Source organism: Mustela nivalis (genome assembly GCF_964662115.1).
Source record: "Mustela nivalis genome assembly, chromosome: 9".
Classification (NCBI taxonomy): Eukaryota; Metazoa; Chordata; class Mammalia; order Carnivora; family Mustelidae; genus Mustela; species Mustela nivalis.
Genome location: NC_139028.1, coordinates 105,850,912 through 105,874,405, shown reverse-complemented (window position 1 = coordinate 105,874,405; position 23,494 = coordinate 105,850,912). Strand labels below are relative to the sequence as shown.

General features: G+C 37.7%; 3 protein-coding genes across 3 annotated transcripts in view; all 3 read right to left on the bottom strand.

Moving 5' to 3' along the window:
- Positions 1-1,202: 1,202 nt before the first annotated feature.
- LOC309872897 (olfactory receptor 5L1-like) lies at positions 1,203-2,138 on the bottom strand (the record flags this gene model as incomplete). Its single annotated transcript, XM_082747865.1, has 1 exon — positions 1,203-2,138. One exon carries the CDS (start codon positions 2,136-2,138, stop codon positions 1,203-1,205), a length of 936 nt encoding a protein of 311 aa, XP_082603991.1.
- Positions 2,139-6,691: 4,553 nt separating this feature from the next.
- Positions 6,692-7,633, bottom strand: OR5D18 (olfactory receptor family 5 subfamily D member 18; the record flags this gene model as incomplete). The annotated part of the gene is given in 2 exon segments (XM_082747836.1): positions 6,692-7,468; positions 7,472-7,633. Coding segments are annotated over 2 exon segments (939 nt in total).
- A 12,870-nt stretch (positions 7,634-20,503) lies between these two features.
- Positions 20,504-23,494, bottom strand: part of LOC309840367 (uncharacterized protein) — a gene marked incomplete at both ends in the record, with an annotated part of 43,265 nt that continues 40,274 nt past the window's right edge. Inside the window, 5 exon segments of the mRNA XM_082682420.1 lie at positions 20,504-20,733; positions 20,736-20,973; positions 20,975-21,039; positions 21,042-21,131; positions 21,134-21,437. Of these exon segments, the coding sequence (XP_082538546.1) occupies positions 20,504-20,733; positions 20,736-20,973; positions 20,975-21,039; positions 21,042-21,131; positions 21,134-21,437 (927 nt within the window).

The following is a 23,494-nucleotide window of genomic DNA, read 5'->3' as shown; positions in this document are numbered from 1 at the left end:
ATGCACGTGATATGGCCACTAGTATGGAACAGGGTTTCTGGGACACAGAAACTGCATAGGGGAAAGGATTGGGGATGGCTTCAAAGCTGTCATATCACATACCATTATAGCAGATGGAATTAATGCAATAAGCACAAAGATGACTAAAAAAGAAGTGCATCATGTACCCTGAAAATGCATTTTTACCTCTTTTTTCTTCAAGTTTTTTTTTTTTAAAGATTTTATTTATTTGGCAAAGAGAGCAAGAGGGCACAAACAGAGGGAACAGCAGGGGAGAGGGAGAAGCAGGCTCCCCACTGAACAGGGAGCCTGATGCAGGGCTTGATTCCAGGAACCTGGGATCGTGAGCTGAGCGGAAGGCAGATGCCCACCAGCTGAGCCACCCAAGCGCCCCTCTTCTTCAAGTTTTTATTTAAATTTCAGTTAGTTAACACACAGTATAATATTAATTTCAAGTGTAGAATTTAGTGAGTCATCACTTACATACAACTCCTAGTGCTCTTCACAAGCACCCTCCTTAACACCCTTCACAGATTTAAGGCATCTGCCCCACCTCTCCCCTCCAGCAACCCTCAGTTTCTCCTCTATAGTTAAGATTCTGTGTTCTGGTTTGTCTCTCTTTTCTTCCCTCACTATGATCACCTCTTTTGTTTCTTAAATTGCACATATGAGTGAAATCATCAGATATTCGTCTTTCCTTGACAGACATATTCCGCTTACCATCGTACATTCTATCCCCATCCAAATCATTGCAAAGGGCAGTATTTCATCCTTTCTGATGGCTGAGTAATATTCCATTTTACAGATATCCCACATTTTCTTTATCCATTTATCAGTTGATGGGCAACAGGGCTCCTTCCATAATTTAGCTAGAAAAGTAAATATGTATGTTTTCTACAAGTAGATTAGAATCCCACTGACATGTGACAGTATTTTATCCACAATGGAGAGTTAGAATGGAGAAACAAAATAAAAGCAAGCAAAAAACAAAAATGTGTGATGCGCAGAAATGCAGGTACTGGTAGTAGTGGTTATTCAGTGATGGAAAGTTTGAAGAGGGACAAATGCAAGTGAAATAAAAGGAATCACTCAGAACTTTCTACTTCCTGGCTTTTCCCTCCACTCAAACACTACAGGCTACCCATTTACCCTTCCACCAGCCTCCACTTTTGGGACACTGAGTTCTGTTAAGAAAATATTTTCTAGGAAAACATTTTGGAGCTCAACACTTTCCTGACAGATTCTTTCACATCCTTGTTCCTCAGGCTATAGATGAGGGGGTTCAGCATGGGAATCACTATGGTGTAGAACACCGTGGCCACCTTGTCAGTATCCATGCTGTTGCCAGAACTGGGCCGGCAATAAATGAAAAGAATAGTTCCATGGAAGACAAGGATGGCTGTGAGGTGGGAGGCACAGGTGGAAAAGGCTTTGCGTCTTCCCTCTGCAGAGCGCATCCTCAGGATGGTGATGAGAATAAGTGAGTAGGAAGTGAGGATGATCACGATGGTGGTGATCTCATTGAAGGTGGCCAGGATGTACAGAAGCAGTTCATTGACAGAGACATCAGAGCAAGCAAGGGATAAGAGAGGGGGTAGATCACAAAAGAAGTGATTAATCACATTTGATCTATAGGAGGGGATCTCAAGAACTAAACACAAGTGGATCAGAGAACACACCGTCCCAGAGAGGTAACAGAAAGACACCAGCTCCATACAGAGATCCCGGGACATGGTGACCATGTACAGCAGTGGGTTGCAGATGGCCACAAAGCGGTCATAGGCCATCACAGCCAGCAGGAAGACCTCAGTTACCACACACGTGCAAAACAAATAGAATTGCACCATGCATCCCAGGAAGGAGATGGTTTTGTCCCTGTGTAAGATATTGGACAGTATCTTTGGCACGATGATCGTGGAGTAGCAAAAATCCACAAAGGACAAGTGGCTGAGGAAAAAGTACATGGGAGTGTGAAGTTGAGAGCTGACCTGAATCACTGCAATCATGCCTAGATTTCCCCAAACTGTGACTCCATAGATGAGGAGGAACAGCAGAAAGAGGAAGACGTTCAGCTCAGGGGCATCTGTTAATCCAAGAAGGATGAACTCAGTCACATTGGTGCAGTTTTCCTTCTCCATGTTTCCACTTTATTGAGGTTGGAGAAAATATTAATAGTTACTCTCCATTATATGATCCCAAATTCAATGTTTGACTGTCTTCTAAAAATGTATGATAACATGTATGTTAGGTAATGTTTTCAGTGAAGAAATAGGATCTTGCTTTCCTGCAGGCATTGTGGCAAAGATGCACAAGACACCAGTTTAATTCACAGATCACACAAAATCATACACATACCGAACAGTTTATATGACTCCTTAAACGAGGCCTACACAATTCAGAGCTAGAAATTGAATCATTGGAAAGACATCAAACATTATTTAATTAGCCATATTGTTGAAACTCAAATCCCTCTTTCCTGGCAGAATGTTTAATGAGTACTGGGAATATTGAGATCTCAGGAAATAATTTTTTTAAATACACAGAATTCTCTGTTTTCCACAGAAATAATGAAAAGTCTATGTATTTAAGATTGTTAATTCACCAAGTGTTCATTTTTTATCACTATGTTTTAAATAGAGAAGTAGCTTTTATGGTCCTTACCGGCATTTTTTCTGTAAAATTAGCATAGTGATTTTGTTAATTATGCTATTCAATGCCAGCCATTTTTCAGGGAAATGGCACTGGATTCAAACTTCTTATAACTATGACTCTGAAGCCTTATAATGACCTTTGACAAATACGTTCACTGCTTTAAATCTATTTGAGGAACTAATCAGAAATGTACCATGAAAGTATTAAATGTTTGGTGGTGCATTGCAACATTATTTGTGATAATAAAACTCAGAAAGAAAGTGTCAAACAAGAGGGAAATGGTCAAAGCTATGATACCTATATATTATGCAAAACTATGCATATGATATTTTTGAAGAACATTTAATGACCTGACAAATAGCTATGATAAAATGCAAGTTAAAAAACAGTAAGCCAGGGGCATCTGGGTGGCTTAGTGGGTTAAAGCCTCTGCCTTTGGCTCAGGACATGATCCCAGCATCCTGGGATTGAGCCCCATATCAGGGTCTCTGCTCGGCACGGAGCCTCCTTCCTCCTCTCTCTCTGCCTGCCTCTCTGCCTACTTGTGATCTGTCTGTCAAATAAACAAATAAAATCTTAAAAAAAAAAAAAAGGAAGGGCTGATCCTTAAAACAAACAAACAAACAACAACAACAACAAAAAACAGTAAGCCAGATGGCACAGATAGAATATTATATACATGTATACATAAGTTGCTTTGAGTATTTAACACTCATGAAATCCATCAAACCTAAATATTTTATTCTAATCATTTAAAAAAAAATGTAGAAACTTGCCTTAATTCACGACATGGAGACACACTGATTATTCCTGGAACAAACAGAGTCTACACTAAAATTCAATGAGGTCAGGCATTTCTTCTTTTTTGTTTGTTTTTCAAAAAAGGTATGAAATTTAAAATCATTTTTTATATGATTTCAAGGAGTTAAAGCATATGTGCCTTAAGAAATCTCAGTTTGAAAACAAATAATTATTCTGATAATATGGTTTTCTCTCTTCAATAGCCAACAGAAGTCAGTTGTCTCTTTCTCAGTTCAACGTAGCATATAATTTTGAAAACCCCACTCATTTTCAAGAATAAAGGTGAAAAATCAGGCTGTTGATTACTATTTATAGAGAAGTGCCTCTTAACCAGCAGCGATTTTGATCCCTCTGGGACATTTGGCTCTCTGAAGACATTATTGGTTTTGACAATAGAAAGGAGTGCTAGTGACATCTAGTGGCTAGAGACCAGGCTTACTGCTGGACATGCTAAGATGCCCAAGGCAGCCCCAAACCCCGCCTCCCTTCACACACATACCAAGAACACAAGCAAACATAAAAATAGTATGTGGCTCAAAAGGTCCATGGTTTCGAGGCTAGGACACCTGCTGTGGAGGGACATTTCTAAGTGTGGTGCCCAAGAATGAAATAATTCCTTTCCTTTCTGCTTCAGATGTGGTCCCTACTTCTGTGTCCCTCCACAAACAGTCCAGAGGACCCTTTCCTGCTATTCTCAGCATCAGAGTGACCAGGAGGGGTCTCCATGTGGTCTTTGCCAAACTCCATGGATGGAGTCAGTGTGAGCGAGGGGAAAAGGAAAGGAGGGGGCCAGACATTCTTCCCTACTTGCTTATACTCTTTTCCCTCTTATTCCAGCACCTGTTACAAGGTATTTGGTCATGCAGATTAGACTGTTTCCATTCCTCATTGAAACTGTTTCTCAATGCACAAATAAAAAAGATGTTTTCATAAGGGAATAACCCAAACATGGCATTTCTTAAAATATTCTCTAATTAAGAAAGAGCAAAACACAGTTTTTTTTAAACTTTTATTTATTTAATTTCTTCTCAGTGTTCCACAATTCATTGTTTATGCAGCACACCCAATGCTCCATTCAATACGTGCCCTCCACAATACCCACCACCAGGCTCACACAACCTCCCACCCCCCTTCCCTCTAAAACCCTCAGTTAGTTCCTCAGAGTCCACTGTCTAACACAGGTTTTTAAAAAATATGTTTAATACTAGTGTCTTCCTCTACAGTTCCTCATTCTCATATACATGGCTATAATAACTTAAGAGAAAAAGAAAAGAGAGAAAAATCTTCCAGCTTCCAGAAAATATCATTTAGTGAAGTGCAACTAACCTCTGTTTTTAAATATTGCTTCCTCCCTTTCTGAAGATGCTATCGTGGAAAGGTTTATGCTTTTGTGTGTATGTATTTCTGGGACTCATGTTCCCTAAGGTCTCCAAAGTAATTAATGATATCTGTAGCATATAAATCAGATATCAAGAAAACCATACTATTCTGACACTCAAACAACTAATGACCTCTATGAAGTGTAAAAAAGGAGAAAGGCTCTCCCAGCTTGTAATATCCCATATTACAATTCAGTAAGGTTCCTTCCAGAGTTCATGATAAATTGCAGAGAAATGCATGCTGGATCCATGCATTGCTCTGAGGACTGGGCATCATGAAATCTATGTAGTCATAAAATATATGAACAGGTCTTATAAACTTTGCCTGTGCTATACTCAAAAGCTCTTTCTTGGAAGGCATGTGGTCTGAAGTCAAACTAGAATTCTGCCAAATGCTAGAAATGGGTGGGAATAACAAGCCTCCTCTCCTGAGAACAGTAATAAATGCTCACATACACTGAACACTTTCTCTGTCTTAGGTACTGTTCTGAATACAACTATTTTTTTTAAAGATTTTATTTTATTTATTTGACAGAGAGAAATCACAAGTAGGCAGAGAGGCAGGCAGAGAGAGAGGGAGAAGCAGGCTCCCCACTGAGCAGAGAGCCTGATGTGGGGCTCAGTCCCAGGACCCTGAGATCATGACCTGAGCCGAAGGCAGAGGCTTAACGCACTGAACCACCCAGGTGCCCCTGAATACAACTATTAACACATTTTGTTTATAAAAATAAGTGAGGTCAGTATAGTTATGCCCATTTACAATACGGTGACTGAGGCCGAGACTGTTCTAACTTGCCCAAAGTCACACCCAAAAGTCACAGATAAAATGAGGCCATATGCTGCTTTTTGATCTGTGGCACCAATATGACCATGTGAGGAAGAGCAGAGCTTCTGATCGTGCTGGGACAGCAGCATCTCCCTGCTGGATGCCAGACGCCATTAAACAGAATTGGCACAAGGATTTCCCCCAGCTCTGCTCCTTTACTGGCTGTAGAATGCCTCCTAACCCAACGGGGTACAAACCACAGCCTGTGTTTGTATTCTTGCATATAATCACACATTTCAAGAACTCCATGGATGTAATTGGTTACAGATAATCATTTTTCAGATTTTCATTATCTTACATGGATTTTCCTAAGATGGATTCATCTGATAATTCCCTGAGTTTGAGGTATTTTTCTGGGTGTCTTTTTCAACCTGAGGTATTTTTCTGGGTGTCTTTTTCACCTACCACTCATCCCCTGTTGTCTCCTAAAACTCTGTCCATCCTGTCATCCAAAGCCAAGATCAGACAAAAGCTATTTTTGAAGGCATTACTCTAAAACCCTGAAATGGACTTGAACTTTTCTTTCTTTCAAACACCATGGCTGCCTTCTTCACTGCCTTATTGTCAACACTGGATTTTGCATTCCTTGAAGAGGGAGACTGTGTCTCATTTTAACTGCTACATGGATTTTTGTGAGATAAATTCACATGTTTATTGAGAGCCAAGTGTACTGCAGGTATGTTATAAGAAAGGACAATGAAATTAATCTTTATTGAGATCATATAAAGTATACTACATGGTATATATATTATCATTTGGTCTTCACAATCAGATAAGAGCTAGATTATGTTACAATTTTGTAGATTAAAATCTAAAGATGAGAGAGGCTGTTTTGTTTGTTTGTTTGTTTGTTTTTTGTTTGTTTTTGTTTTTTCCCAGTGAGCAAGAGATAAGGGTAGTATCTTTGAATCAAAATTCACATCCTTCCCATTGTACCTTAACTCTTAATTAATTTTAAAATTACCTTTACAATCAACCTTTATGGGCACACTGTATTTACATCTCAGGGATAAATGCTACTAAAATCATATGCTCAAAAAGAAAAGACTTTAGTGCCCATTAACTTGCCAACTGTACCCTTGACATCCTTATTTCTCAGACTGTAGATCAGGGGATTCAACATGGGGATCACCACGGTGTAAAACACAGATGCCACTTTGACTGTGTGTCTGGAGTTCTTGGAGTTAGGCACACAGTAGAGGAAGAGGATGGTCCCGTGGAAGATGGTGATGGCCGTCAGGTGGGAGGCACAGGTGGAGAAGGCTTTGCGGCGACCACTGGCCGAACGCATCTTGAGGATGGTGACAATGATAAATATATAAGACAAGAGAATGATGAGCAGAGTGCTGACCTCATTGAAGGTGGCAAAAACGAAAAGCAAGAACTGGTTGATATAAGTATCAGAGTAAGACACGGAGAGCAATGCCGAGAACTCACAGAAGAAGTGATTGATTATGTTGAAACCCTGAAAAGATAATTTGATAGCAGAGCATGTGAGTATCAAGGAACATGCTACTCCCCATGTATATGATCCGACCACCCGCATGGCACAGAGTTTCCCGGTCATGGCAACTGTGTAGAGCAGAGGGTTGCAAATGGCCACAAAGCGATCATAGGCCATCACAGCTAATAAAAAGGATTCAGTTACCACAAAGGTACAAAAGAAAAAGAATTGAACTACACATCCTGAAAATGAAATGGTTCTGTCTTCTACAGTCAGGTTTTCCAGGGCCTTGGGAGCAATGATGGAGGAGTAGCAGAAATCCACAAATGAGAGGTGGCTGAGGAAGAAATACATGGGGGTGTGCAGTTAGGGGTTAATCTTGATTATGACTATCATCCCAATATTCCCTACAACAGTGACACGATAAATGGTCAGAAAAATCGAGAAGAGGGGGACTTGCAGCTCTCGATAATCTGAGAAGCCCAGGAGGGTGAATGTAGCCCCACTTTTATTTCTCACTGACAGTAACATGATGGTTTCTGCTTGTCAGAATCTGAATTGGTCCTGAAAACAAAATTATTAAGGAGAGTGAGGATATGAGAAGTTTGCTTAGCTACCCGTAGCAAGAGTAGAAAAGGAAGCAAAATATCTTTTCACAGTTTCTCTGTGCTATGTGTTTATTATGCAAGGTATGCTAAAGGTCTTATTTTTTTAAAGATTTTATTTATATGTTTGACAAAGAGAGAGAGAGAGATCACAAGTGGGAGGCAGGCTCCCTGCTGAAAAAAGAGCCTCATGTGGGGCTCAATCCTAGGACCCTGATATCATGATCTGAGCTGAAAGCAGAGGCCTAACCCACTGAGCCACCCAGGTGCCCCCTTCTAAAACATGAAAATCATTTTTAAAATTTTCTTTAAGTAAAAAAGCAATACAATTACTGACTTAAAAATTTGTAAGTTCTCAACTATAATGTTTAATATTTACAAAGAAGAATATGAGATAAAGGGATTTGTGGTTATTTTAAATCAAATCTTCCTATAGCACATTTAGCTGTCCTTGAACATTATAAATTCATAAATGGTATGGCTAGCATAATATGATGATTGATTCTGCTGGTCCTAAAAACAGTACAAAAATGACAAATTTCCAAACAAATTAATTTTTTGTCATAGGTTCATACTGTGACATGAAGAATAAACACTCTCTTTGACCTTGACTGCAGGAACTTCTTGCAAGGCACGTCTCCAAAGGCAAGGGAAACAAAAGCAAAGATAAACTATTGGGCCTTCATCAAGATAAAAAGCTTCTGCACAGCAAAGGAAACTGTCAACAAAACTAAAAGGGAACTTGCAGAATTGGAGAAGATATTTGCAAATGGCATAACACATAAAAGGCTGGTATCCAAGATCTATAAAAAACTTCTCAAACTCAACAACCCCCCCAAAAAAAATAATTCAGTCAAGAAATGGGCAGAAGACATGAACAGACACTTCTCCAAAGAAGATAGACAAATGGCTAGCAGACACATGAAAAAATGCTCCACAGCACTTGCCATCATGAAAATACAAATCAAAGCCACAATGAGATACCACCTTATGCCAGATAGTGAAAAGAAGGGACACATGTACCCCAATGTTTATAGTATCGATGTCCACAATAGTCAAACTGTGGAAGGAGCTGAGATGTCCATATCAGCTGATGATTATATATAATAATATATAATAATTTATATAATATATAATAATATATAAATTATTATATAAATTAATATATAAATTATTATAAATTATTATATATTATATATATTCAATTATATTTATATAATTATACATAATTATATATAATAATTTATAATATGTATAATTATATAGTAAGATGTGGTTTATATATACAATGGAAAATTATGCAGCAATCAAAAAGGATGAGTACTGACCATTTGCATTGACATGGATGGGACTGGAGGGGATTATGCTAAATGAAATAAGTCAAGCAGAGAAAGACAATTAGTTTCACTCATATGTGGAATATAAGAAATAGCACAGAGGACCATAGGGAAGGGAATGAAAACTGAATGTGAAGAAATCAGAGAAAGAGAGAGAGAAACCATGAGAGACTCTGGACTCCAGGAAACAAACTGAGGGTTGTAGAAGGGAGGGTGGGGAGATGGGGTAACTGGGTGATGGCCATGAAGGAGGGCAAGTGATCTGATGAGCACTGGGTATTAAGCAACTAATGAATTGTTGAACACTACACCAAAAACTAATGATGGACTATATGTTGGCTAATTAAACTTAAATTTAAAAAATTATATAAGAATAAACACCCCTAACAATTCATATTTGTGCCTTTACTTTTCATTTCATATAACACTTTAATCTTTTTCTTTCTGACTCAGTAAATCTGATATCCAAAATAAATCTTAATTAGTTTTCCCAGAGTAATCCTCTCAACTGCTGGGCTCCTGTCAATCCTTCTGCATTGCTTGATGAATAATAAAATTAGAATAGATGATAAATATAATAATGTCTACTTCCTTATTCTAGAGATGACAAAACAGAAGCTGGAGAAAACTTGACTTTTCCTAAGACATGTAAATAAGGATCAGTCTACACATCTGTGACTAGAGCCCTGATTGGAATCCCAACATGTGTCCATCCCTCCACATCGGACTCTGACTGATGTTCTAATAAATAAAATCTTAAAAAAAAAAAAAATACGGGGCACCTGGGTGGCTCAGTGGGTTAAAGCCTCTGCCTTCGGCTCAGGTCATGATCTCAGGGTCCTGGGATCGAGCCCCACAGGGGCTCTCTGCTCAGCAGGGAGCCTGCTCTCTCCCCCTCCCCATCTCTGTCTGCCTCTCTGCCTACTTGTGATTTCTGTTTGTCAAATATATAAATAAAATATTTTAAAAAAAAGAAGTTATTTTAAACCAATGTTACATTTAATGTGATGCTCCTGGTACCCCAAATGCTATTATTAAATTGTTGGTAAAAATATCCTGTATCAGTGAATCCAATAAACATAAGAGCTGTAATCTTCTTACCTATTTTTCCCCCATTTTGTTGTAATTTTTGTTTAGACACATGTGTTTCCTGTTTTATAATCTTAATTAAAGCTGATCCCTTTCAATTTTTTTCACAATAGAGTCTGTTCCAACTCTGCTATTCTTATTTTATTTAAATCTTCTCTAGTCTACCTTGCCTATTTATTCAGTAAATTATAGAAACAAGACAATGCACATCCCCAGTTTTCACATTTCTTCTATTCTCCCACCACAGGTACTCCTTGTTCATCTGAGCGAGCCCCTCTAACACAAAACTGTGTGAATAAATGCACTTTCCCTTCCTTGCATGTTTAGATATGTTACTCTTGAAGTGACTAAATATTTCTCAAGAACTGTCTATATCGAAAGGGTAAATTTCTACCTCCCATGTTGTTTTATAGATACCCTACCCTGAAGTTAATATCAATCTGTCTCTAGAATCTTAAAACAAACCTGATGATGGCACATGTAGGGCCTCTCCTGGCTGGAACGGATGGATATATGCTTATATCTGTAGTACAACCTTTGGGATACGAACTCAAGGGATTATGACTTTCCCATTCTCTTGAGGTCACGAAATCCACAATTGAAATTAATCACCTTTCTCTGATGTAATTCTTACAAACCTGGAAAAGCACTGGGAACATTTCAGAGAAAAATTTATATTTTGTTTTATTTTTTTATTTTTTATAGATTTTTTTTTTTTAATGTGTGTGTGAGAGAGAGAGAGAGGGAGAGAAAGCGGAGAGGGAGAGTGAGAGAAAGAGTCAGACTTCCCAATGAGCTGAAAGCCTGACATGGGGCTCAATCCCAGGACCCTGAGATCATGACCTGAGCCTAAGGCAGATGCTTAACTGACTAAGCCTGCCAGGCACCCCCAAAATGTATGTTTTAAAATCACTTCCTCAACTTCTGATTACTCCCATACCATCTTACAATTATCAATATTATGGAATTATAAAAATCATCTTTACCAAATACTGAGTGACAACTATATGCTGGGCATGAGCCTCTTTCTACCATCCACTCTAACCTGTTGGGTAAGTGTGAAGATCTATATTTTAGGTCTTTATGATTCATTGAGAATTAAAGCAGAAATATTTACAAAGTTAAGTATCAAGTTGAGAAAATGACCTAGCCCCTTTGAAATCTTGTCCTATTCTATTACTTTTTCCTACGTCTGCTTCCTGCAGCTAGTCTGACCTCCTTGCTTTTGTCCCTTGCTTTTTGTTGTTGTTGTTTTAATATTACCCACTCCTTCTCTATGGTCTTTTCTACTCAGGTTTCCTGCACGCTGAAATGCTTTCCCTTAAGTTTTTATTGAAATGTACCTTTTCAGTGAATTCTTCCAGGAACTTAACTATATTCCTGCAGGACCTACTCCATTACCTAATTGAGTGTTTAAATTACTTCACACAGTTCAAATGTATTTTAACCCTTATTTATTTCTTTTATTGTATATTGTTTGGTTCCCCTTACTAAGACAAAACTTCCAGGAAAGCAGAGACCATTCATTGCTTTGCTCACTAATATATTCCAAACTCCTAGGTGAATGACCAACATAAAGTCAGTGTACCATGAATCTTTAATGAATAATAAATATGATTTTCCAAGGGAACTGGAAAGAGAGCCAAACTACCAGAACTATGAGGAATTTCACTACAGAGAGGAGATAGTTCACAGAGAATAAGAATGTTTCAGAAGTAATTATTGAAACTGCATTCAAAATAAAACAAAACATAAACCTAAACAAACATCCACTCCACTGAACTTCCTATGTCTAGTCAGGTTTATTACAACAAAAATCTTGAAATTTTCAAGATCATGTACTGCATGGTAAAATTTTATATAGATATACCACATCTTTTTTTCCCCAAATTTTCATTTAAAATCTAGTTAGTTAACACATAGTGTGCATGTAGTATAATACCGGTTTCAGGAATAGAATTTAGCATTCATCACTTTCATGTAATGCCCAGTGCTCATCATAACAAGTGTTTTCTGTAGTAGCCAACACCCATTTGGCCCATTCCCCACCTACCTCCCTCCATCAACCCCAGTTTGTTCTCTATCATTGAGTGTCTTATGGTTTGCTTCACTCTTTTTTTTCCTTCCCAGATGTTCAGCTGTTTTGTTTCTTAAACTTCACTTATGAGTAAAAGCATATGGTATTTGTCTTTCTCTGATTGACTTATTTTCCTTAACATAATACACTCTAGCTCCATCCATGTCAATGCAAATGACAAGATTTCATTTTTTATTTTTTGATGGCTGAGTAATATTACATTACATTATATATATATATATATATATATATATATATATATATATATATATGCTTTCTCTTCTTTATCCATTCATCATTTAATGGACATTTGGATTCTTTTCATAGTTTGGTTATTTTTGATAATGCTTCTATAAGCATTGGGGTTCATGTACCGCTTTGGATCTATATTTTTGTGTCCTTTAGATAAATATGCAGTAGTGCCATTGTTGGATTATAGAGTAGTTCTACTTTTAAGTTTTTGAGGAACCTCCATGTTTATTCCTAGGTATCTTATGGTTTTGGATGCAATTGTAAATGGGATTGACTCCTTAATATCTCTTTCTTCTGTCTTGCTGTTGGTGTAGAGAAATGCAACTGATTTCTGACAGAATCTATACTCAGAAAACTATAAAGTACTCATGAAAGAAATTGAGGAAGACACAAAGAAATGGAAAAATGTTCCATGCTCCTGGATTGGAAGAATAAATATTGTGAAAATGTCTATGATACCTAAAGCAATCTACACATTTAATGCAATTCCTATCAAAGTACCATCCATCTTTTTCAAAGAAATGGAACAAATAATGCTAAAATTTATATGGAACCAGAAAAGACCTCGAATAGCCAAAGGGATATTGAAAAAGAAAGCCAACGTTGGTGGCATCACAATTCCGGACTTCAAGCTCTATTACAAAGCTGTCATCATCAAGACAGCATGGTACTGGCACAAAAACAGACACATAGATCAATGGAACAGAATAGAGAGCCCAGAAATAGACCCTCAAATCTATGGTCAACTCATCTTCGACAAAGCAGGAAAGAATGTCCAATGGAAAAAAGACAGCCTCTTCAATAAATGGTGCTGGGAAAACTGGACAGCCACATGTAGAAAAATGAAATTGGACCATTTCCTTACACCACACACAAAAATAGACTCAAAATGGATGAAGGACCTCAATGTGCGAAAGGAATCCATCAAAATCCTTGAGGAGAACATGGGCAGCAACCTCTTCGACCTCTGCCGCAGCAACATCTTCCTAGGAACAACGCCAAAGGCAAGGGAAGCAAGGGCAAAAATGAACTATTGGGATTTCATCAAGATCAAAAGCTTTTGCACAGCAAAGGAAACAGTTAACAAAATCAAAAGACAACTGACAGAATGGGAGAAGATATTTGCAAACGACATATCAGATAAAGGACTAGTGTCCAGAATCTATAAAGAACTTAGCAAACTCAACACCCAAAGAACAAATAATCCAATCAAGAAATGGGCAGAGGACATGAACAGACATTTCTGTAAAGCAGACATCCAGATGGCCAACAGACACATGAAAAAGTGCTCCATATCACTCGGCATCAGGGAAATACAAATCAAAACCACAATGAGATATCACCTCACACCAGTCAGAACGGCTAAAATCAACAAGTCAGGAAATGACAGATGCTGGCGAGGATGTGGAGAAAGGGGAACCCTCCTACACTGTTGGTGGGAATGCAAGCTGGTTCAGCCACTCTGGAAAACAGCATGGAGGTTCCTCAGAATGTTGAAAATAGAACTGCCCTATGACCCAGCAATTGCACTATTGGGTATTTACCCTAAAGATACAAATGTAGTGATCCAAAGGGGCACATGCACCCGAATGTTTATAGCAGCAATGTCCACAATAGCCAAACTATGGAAAGAACCTAGATGTCCATCAACAGATGAATGGATCAAGAAGATGTGGTATATATACACAATGGAATACTATGCAGCCATCAAAAGAAATGAAATCTTGCCATTTGCGACAACATGGATGGAACTAGAGTGAATCATGCTTAGCGAAATAAGTCAAGCAGAAAAAGACAACTATCATATGATCTCCCTGATATGAGGAAGTGGTGATGCAACATGGAGGCTTAAGTGGGTAGGAGAAGAATCAATGAAACAAGATGGGATTGGGAGGGAGACAAACCATAAGTGACTCTTAATCTCACAAAACAAACTGAGGGTTGCTGGGGGGAGGGGGTTTGGGAGAAGAGGGTGGGATTATGGACATTGGGGAGGGTATGTGCTTTGGTGAGTGCTGTGAAGTGTGTAAACCTGGTGATTCACAGACCTGTACCCCTGGGGATAAAAATATATGTTTATAAAAAATAAAAATTAAAAAAAAATAAAATAAAAAATAAAAAATAAAAAAAATAAAAAATTAAAATTAAAATTGAGGAACCTCCATAGTGTTCTCAAGAGTGGCCTCACCAGTTTGCATTCCCACCAACAGCATAGGAGGATTCCTCTTTCTCTGCATCCTTACCAACATCTGTTGTTTCCTGTATTGTTAATTTTAACCATTTTGAGAGGTGTGAGGTACTATCTCATCAAGGTTTTGATCTGTATTTCCCTGATGATGAGTGATGTGGAGCATCTTTTCATGTGTCAGTTAATCATCTGTATATCTTCTTTGAAAAAATGTCTACTCATGTTTTCTGGCCATTTCTAAACTAGATGGTTTTATGGATATTGAGTTTGATAAGTTCTTTGTAGATTTTTGATACTAATCCTTTGTCAGACATGTCATTTACAATTATCTTCTCCCATTCCATAGGCTGCCTTCTAGTTTTCTTGATTGTGTCCTTGGCTGTGAAGAAGATCTATCTCGATGAAGTCTCCATAGTTCATTTTAGCTTTTGTTTCCCTTGCCTCCAGCTATGAGTCTAGTAAGAAGTTGCTGTGACTGTGGTCACAGTTTGCTGCCTGTGTTCTCCTCTAGGATTTTAATGGATTCCTGGCACACATTTAGATCTTTAATCCATTTTGAATTTATTTTTGTGTATGGTGTAAGAAAGTGGTCCAGCTTCATTCTTCTGCATACGGCTGTCCATTTTCCCCAACACCACTTATTATTGAAGAGACCGTCCTTTTCTCCATTGGATATTCTTTCCTGCTTTGTTGAAGATTAGTTGACCATAGAGTTATATTTATACCACATCTTTTTCATCCCTTCAATTAATGGACATTTAGGCTCTCTCCATAATTTGGCTATTGTTGATAATGCCGCTATACCTATCGGGGTGCCTGCATGCCTTCAAATCAATATTTTTGTATCCTTTGGATAAATACCTAGTAGTGTCATCACTGCATCAAAAAGTAGTTCTATTTTTAACTTTTTGAGGAACCTACATACTGTTTTCCAGAGTGGCTGCACCAGTTTGTATTCCCATCAAGTGTAAGAAGGTTCCCTTTTCTCCGCATCCTTACCAACACCTGACATGGATGAAGATAGAGGGTATTAGGCTAATCAAAATAAGTCAGCCAGAGAAAGAGAAATACCACATGATTTCATTCATATGTGGAATTTAAGAAACAAAACAGAGGAACACAGTTGGGGGGTAAAAGAAGCAAACCAGAAAACAGACTCTTAACTATAGAGAACAAACAGAGGGTTACTGGGAGGGGCGGTAAATAAGTGGTGGGTGTTCATGAATGCACTTGCGTTGAGCTCTGGGTAGTCTATTTGAATGTAGAATCACTAAGTTATATACCTGAAACTTACATTACACTGGATCGAAGTGGATTTAAAATAAAAACTTGAAAAAGCATACATTCAGTTTTATTATGCATCTCAATAATTCTGCAGTTGAGGTGATGTTCTCTGCTGTCTAAACCTGCTTGCAAAATTATAACTTGGATATTTCAGGGTGACATTATTTATGGCAGAATAAAAAAAAAGAAGGAAACTTACTTAGGTATATCTGTGGGTGTCCTTTAAAGCCCTATTTATGCCACTATGTTGGTATTTCTTAGAACGATAAAATATCAGATGCTGTTTGTTGAGTACTTCTGTAGTACATTTTCATTAAAAAAAAATCACTGAGTAATTTCAGGTCTGCAGAAATAATCTGAGACAATAAAACTTTAAAAAGACTTATCTGTGAAATTTTAAAACTTTAAGTCTTTGGGACACCTGGGTGGCTCAGTCCATTAAGCATCTGTCTTTGGCTCAGGTCATGATCCCAGCGTCTTGGGATAGAGTCCCACATTGGGGAGCCTGCTCCTCCCTCTGCCTGCTGTTCCCTTGCTTGTGAGTGCTCTTTCTTTCTCTGACAAATAAATAAATAAAATCTTAAAAAATTAAGTCTTTTGAAAATAATCAAGGAAACAAAAATGTGAAAATATGTACCCTTGCCAAAATAGCACCTCACAAAAATATATTCTTAAAAATTCCACACACATTTAGCTGTTATAAATAAGTTTCCTTTCTTATGAAAACAGTGTATTATGTAACATTATGTTCCATATCTTATGTAACAGTTCTGTGTGTGTGTGTGCATGCGTTTGTGTGTTCAGGCACATGTGCACCTACATGTATGTGTGTTCAGGTAATCTTGTGCAAAAATTAGACCATTTGTGGAATGTTGCATGTCCCTCATTTGGTTTACTGCTTTGTTTGGTGTCCTTTGACTTGTTCCTGATCCAGCTCTTTAAAAATGATACACCAAGAAATCTTACTAGTTCTAGGTCTCTCTTGTTGTTTCCGTTAGGCAAGAATTCTTCATATGTGGTTCTGATGACTCTCATTGCATCAAATTTCAAAGCACCTGTTAACTGATTGTCTGACTCCTAGTGATTCTCAGTGTGATCTCTGAATTCAGGTAATGTTAGCTAGATTACTTCATTTTAGCATTTCCCACCAACACTTTGCTTAATGATTTTAATACTTATAGAAGCCATTGCCTTGATCCATAATTTTTATTCAGATTGCAGAGATAGTGATTTTCTAATTCCATCCTATTTTCTACTTTTCATTCTTTCTGAATTTCCCCTCATAGACCATTAGGTGACCCCAAAATACAATTCATAAAGGAAAGACAGAATAAATATTTATCTATTTACCAGTTTTAAGAGTAATGCCTTGAATCCCCCAATAACCCTTAATAGTAGTCAATGACGTTTTTTTAAAGTATCTAGATTTTAATTTTTAGGCTTAAACACCTTTTATGGCTTTAAATTAATTGCATTCAATATTTATTTGCATGTCAACTATAAGCTAGTTGGAGCCATTTCAAATTGTGTCCTATGTCTCTTTGAAATGATCCAACTAGCTGTTAATACTATTCTTGCTTTCTGGAAAATCAAGTTGCACAACGTTCATTTAATCTCTGCCTCAGATTTCAACTATTTGTCTAAACAAACAAACAAACAAACAAACAAACAAAAAAGCCACCACCACCACCAACAACAAAAAACCAGTTCTGTTTACAAAGCAAATATTTCCTTTCAGAGAAATTTGAGGAATAAGGACACTCATTGCTACTGAGTTGTCATTATTGGTGGTATTATTTAGAAGGGCAAAAGTAAACAAATAAATAAAAATTAAAATTAAGAAGTAGTTTCTATCTAGATTTCTAATTCAAATTAAGATGAAAAAGTGTTTTTTTTTTTTTTTACTTACCTTTCCATACTTTAAAGCTGTAATTTTCCCTCATGCTGATAACTTTTGTTTCAATGGTGTTTTAATAGTGACTTATGTATACTAAAATAAACATCATATATAGTGGGAAGGTATACTCAAAGTGCTGTCCTTTAGAAAAAATGTTTACACCATTTGATCATGTTTCCAGTATTATAATAGATTTGTTATTATCTGTTTTCAAGTTTTAAATATTTATTTTTACCTTTTTATCTAAATATATGTCTTTTAAGACATGTCCAATATCTAATTTCCTCTAAGTCAAAGCTACAAAGTAAGGGTGCCTGGGTGGCTCAGTGGGTTAAAGCCTCTGCCTTCGGCTGGGGTGATGAGCCTAGAGTCCTGGGATGGAGTCCCCCCCCACACCCCTGTGTCCAGCTCTCTGCTCAGTGGGGAGCCTGCTTCCCTTCTTCTCTCTGCCTGCCTCTCTGCCTACTTGTGATCTCTGTCAAATAAATAAATAAAATCTTAAAAAAAACTAAAAAGCTACAAAGTATATTCCTCAAAGTTTTCTTTCAACTCTTCCTATCTTTATTAATTTTGTTTCCTTTCCCTCTTCTAAAAAAAATATTCTACGTCTTGTCTTTATTCCTTTAAGAAAATGAACTGGAGAACATGGAAAATGTCCTTCACAGCAATAAATAGAAAGGTTTCTCTTTCCTCATGACCAGATACTTTTACTGTGACACATAGTTTACTCAGCCACCTTTATGCTGGGTTGCACCCAGTATGTTGTTATTATAAATAATGCTATTGAGTATATTATTTACACTTTATCTGCTACTCTGTCTTTGGGAATGATTCTTAGAACCATCAATGTTAGAAGAGGATGAGTGTGTATGTAAGGTTGCTTGTAGCTCCTATCACTTGAAACATGTGACTTTCCTGACCCCAATGTATAAAATGTTTATTTCCCTGCAGATTCACTTACCTGATATATCATTAAACTTTAGGATTTCTGTCCTTCTAATAGGTGAGAAGTGATACCTCAAGGCAGATTTCCTTTGTATTTCTATTAGTTTGAGGTTAAAAAAAAATCCTCAAATATTTAAAGGGTATTTTTATTCCTTTTATATAGACTACTTAATTATATTTCATGTCAACTTTCCTTTAAGACTGTCATTTTCTTCTCTACTAAATGTGATATAAGTAGTGACTTTTTCCTCATTTTGTCATTTTAATTTCCTTTAAGTTGTTTTGCCAAGAAGTTTTGTATATTCATGTAATCCAAGTTTCAAACTTGCTTTTAGAACTCTCTTTTGGTGTGTGAAATAAAGAAGACATCTAGTTTTATCTTTTTCTTCATATGGTTCTCTATTTGTCCCAATATGACACTGCTTTTAATAATAATGACTTTAAATTTAGCCTTCCTATTACCATTTAATTTTTAAGGTATTTGTTACCAGATATTTGTTCTTGTTTAGTCATTCATATAAACATTAGAACAGAAACTTCAAAATATGATTCTTCAGTACGCCCCAGTAGAACATATATTGCCTTCACCCCAGGCCTAATACATATGAACTAGACTAGATAGTGCTTGTAGAGATTTACAGACCTGATAATACTGAGAATGCAGCCTTCTGAGTAATCCTATCCAAGCATAATGAAAGAATATTGAAATGACTCTAGAGATTGTCCCAGACAATCTAGGAGGAAATGAACGTCTGTGACCTCTCAGACTAATAGCCTTGATAATACTGTGAAAGGACACTAGATTTGTAGTCCGTAGAGTTGAGACCCTTTAATCATAGATCAATCATTTCAGTCATTTCTAGACTAGTTTTTTGAAACTCTGTGTCATTATCTACACAACAGATAGAATTGTCCTTGCCCTGTGTACTTCTCAACACAAGCTGTTTGAAGTGTAAGACCATCCGTTCATAGAATTCATAAAGCCCAAGGATGAAGGTGTCAGAAAAGAATCAGCACCCTCTCCTTTTATCACACAGCATATCCATCTGCATCTCCCCAAAAAGACAGTGCTTTAGTGACTACACACACATAACTTTAAAGACAAGTAACTATGATCTCTCTGATATAAGGAATTTGAGAGGAAGGCAGGAGTCATGGAGGGTAGAGAGGGAAAAAATGAAACGAGATAGGACTGGGATGGGAGACAAATCATAAGAAACTCTTAATCTCAGGAAACAAACTGAGGGTTGCTTGGCAGGGGGATGGATAGGGTGACTGAGTTATGGACATTGGGGAGGGTATATGCTATGGTGAGTGCTGTGAATTGTGTAAGACTGATGATTCACAGATCTGTACCCTTGAAGCAAATAATACATTGTACGTTAATTAAAAAAAAAAAAAGCAAGTAACTAGTCTTCATAAAAAGTAACAAATCAGAAAGGCATTTTCTATGGCAAGTTAACATGATCCTTCAGTACCTTTATTCCCCACACAGAATCATCTCTTGGGCTTTGTAATATTTTATGTGTTTGCTTTTAGGCAATTTGAAGAAATAGAAATTTTATGAATCAAAATCCAGAATTACCTTGCATCTTCAGGAGATTTGAGCTTACCAATTCACAATGCAGTAACATTAAAGTCATTTAAAAAACCTCATGCCAATGTATGCTAAAGGTTTTACAAGCCTCTGTTACCATTGTTCATTGGGATTAAAAACATCTGTGAGATTAGTTCAGTGGAAGGGGACTTCTGGGTCTATTGTCTATTAATTTCTGGAGGGCATCCTTCACATCTTTATTCCTCAGGCTGTAGATCAGAGGATTCAGCATAGGGTTAACCACTGTATAAAATACAGAGGCCACTTTGACAGTGTGCCTGGAGTTCTTGGAGTTGGGCACACAGTAGAGGGAAAGGATGGTCCTGTGGAAGGTGGTGATGGTGGTCAGGTGGGAGGCACGGTGGAGAAGGCTTTGCGATGCCCGCTGACAGAGCGGATATTAAGTACAGTCACAAAAATAAAAATGTACAAAGTAAGGATGATCAGTAGTCTACTCACCTCATTGAAAGTGGCAAAGCCCAAAAGCAGCAGATGGAGAATGAGTATGTCGGAGCTCGAGGCAGAAAGGAGAGCAGTATATTCACAGAAAAAATGGTTGATTATGTTATGTCCAGAAAAGTTTAGCTGGAGAGCACAGAGCATAGCAGAGGAGTACCAGGGGACCAAACATACCCCAGAGATATGAGCCAGACACCAGTAAGGCAGAGGGTTACAGATGGCCACAAAGCGGTCATAGGCCATCACTGCCAGCAGGAAGGATTCGGTTACCACAACGGTGCAGGACAGGAAGTATTGCACATGCAGCTAAAGTAGTAGATGCTTTTATCTGCCATGACCAGTTTCCCAAGCAGCTTGGGAGTCACGATAGAAGAGTAACAAAAATCGACCAAAGCAAGGTGGCTGAGGAAAAAATACATGGGCATGGGGAATTTGGGGTTAATCTTGATGATAACTATCCTCCCAAGATTTCTTACCACAGTGATAATGTACATGATCAGAAACACAAGGAAAAGAGGTATATGAAGTTCTGGGTAATCGGTGAAACCCAGGAGGGCAAAGGTTGTCTCTACACTCAGATTTTTTACCGCCATCACCACAATGCCCTCGAAAGGCGTTGAGGGGGGCAGGGTACAGGAAGAGGTTGTTTCTGTCAAAGAGAAGCTTTGGGGAGTTAGTGACAAAAGTACATGATGCTTTATGGTACATGCAAACACACACACACACATACACACACACACACACACACACAAATGGTGGGAGAGACAGAGAGAGAGAGAGAGAGAGAGAATGAAGCTAGAGTTATCAGTCTTAGTTTCTTCCATACAGAACATGCCTCATGCAGATCTCCTATGGATATAACTGGGTCTCTGAGCTGAATCTCTGAAATGTCTCTGAATTTCTACTGCATTTTGTGTTTCCTTAGGAAATAATTGCCAGGGGTGCCTGGGTGGCTCAGCCAGTTAAGTGTCGGCTTTCAGCTCAGGCATGGTCTCAGGGTCCTCAAATCAAGTCCCACATTGGTTTCCCAGCTCAGCGGGGATCCTGCTTCTCCCTCTGCCTCTGCCCCTCTCTGTGCTCCTTCTCTCTCTCTTCCTCTCACTGTCTCTCAAACAAGTAAATAAATAAAATCTTAAAAAAAAAGTTACCATATTGTAGTCCGTACATTCACACATTAGCTAGTGGGGTAACATGTATGTAACTGATAGTGTTTGCATATAAATGCATAAACTAGTGAAAGAGTTTTAAAAAACATGCAATGGTTGCCCCAGAATTTACATTGCTGCGATAACTTGCTTGTATACACAAATCAATAAACTCATTAAGAAGGCATGTTTCTAGTCTAAGGCAAAGCAGAATATTAGAGAAATCTAGGAAAATAGCATTACAATCCCCTTTTAACACCTTTTGTTTAGTAAAGGCTACTTCTCTTGCTGAATGGATTAGCTCCTGAGGGGTTTAGAAGGACAATGCTTCCTTTTGATTTCTGAACAGAGGTTTATTAGGTTTACACCCGAAGGCTTCGTTTCCCTTAGAGCCCAGACATTATGTATATAAGTCTGTGGTTCCCAAGATTTATTAGGTAGGAATCTCTTAAAACCAACTCATTTGTGAAAGTTTAAATGCCAGTTTCAAGTGCATTTAAAGAGGATGTGAATAAATATCCATTTCCAGCTGTTAAGTTCATTCTATTCTTTCTAAAATGGCTGGAAATAGACTTAAAGCTGAGTATTTCCATGAGGATTAACCTTTCTTTAATATTGTTGGGTTCACAATTGGATAGCATTTACTGTGACTTAACATGAAAAGTAAAATAAAAGAAGACCTTAGTTACCATATCAGGAAAATAATAATCCCACAGTTTCATAGCAAACCTGAATAAACTTACCTACTACAGAAAAACAGGCCACCACCCTCCTGTTTCTCTGTAAGCTGAGTATGACTGGGCCACCAAGGCTGTTGTACTAAACACTTTAGCCCTAGGGACTCAAACTCTGGAGAATCACAAGCAACTCATTCCTCACAAGCATCAAAACAGGTAATTAAGGCAAATGCCAGGTGTCATGTACAATTTTTAATGATTAAAATTTCCTCAAAATTACATGGAAAAACTGCAGCTTCAAATTGACTACCAGGCTTTGGTGGCAGGTAATTAAAATGCACTTTGGATGAATAAAACCAAGGTGGGGTATTATTTTCCTAATCCTGCCTCATCTACACCAAAATTCAGTGGACTCCTTGATTTTGCAGGGCACATACACTAATTTTAGACAAGTTACAAAAATCCACAAAAAAGCTACCCAAAAGTCTTTCCATTTTGAGTACATCCCAGATCAAGAGAAAATTCTATTAAGTTCAATCTTCCATGCCAGCTGCTGCACTATTTGAGTCATGTGACCCAACATATGTAATTGTCATTGATGTATATTTGCAAATAACAAATTCTGTAGAATTTTGGATGAGACTTTATAGTGAATTACAAATCAGACTTTTGGGATTTTAAAACAAAGCATTGACTCCTTTTGCAAATAAGTATTCAACTTCTTAAAAAGAGCTTCTGGTCTGTTCATGGACCCTGATAGAGACTGAATAATCTGACAATAGGCTACCAAGTTACCATGCAGTCCACACCCGTAATCACAAACTGGATGTTGTCTGACTC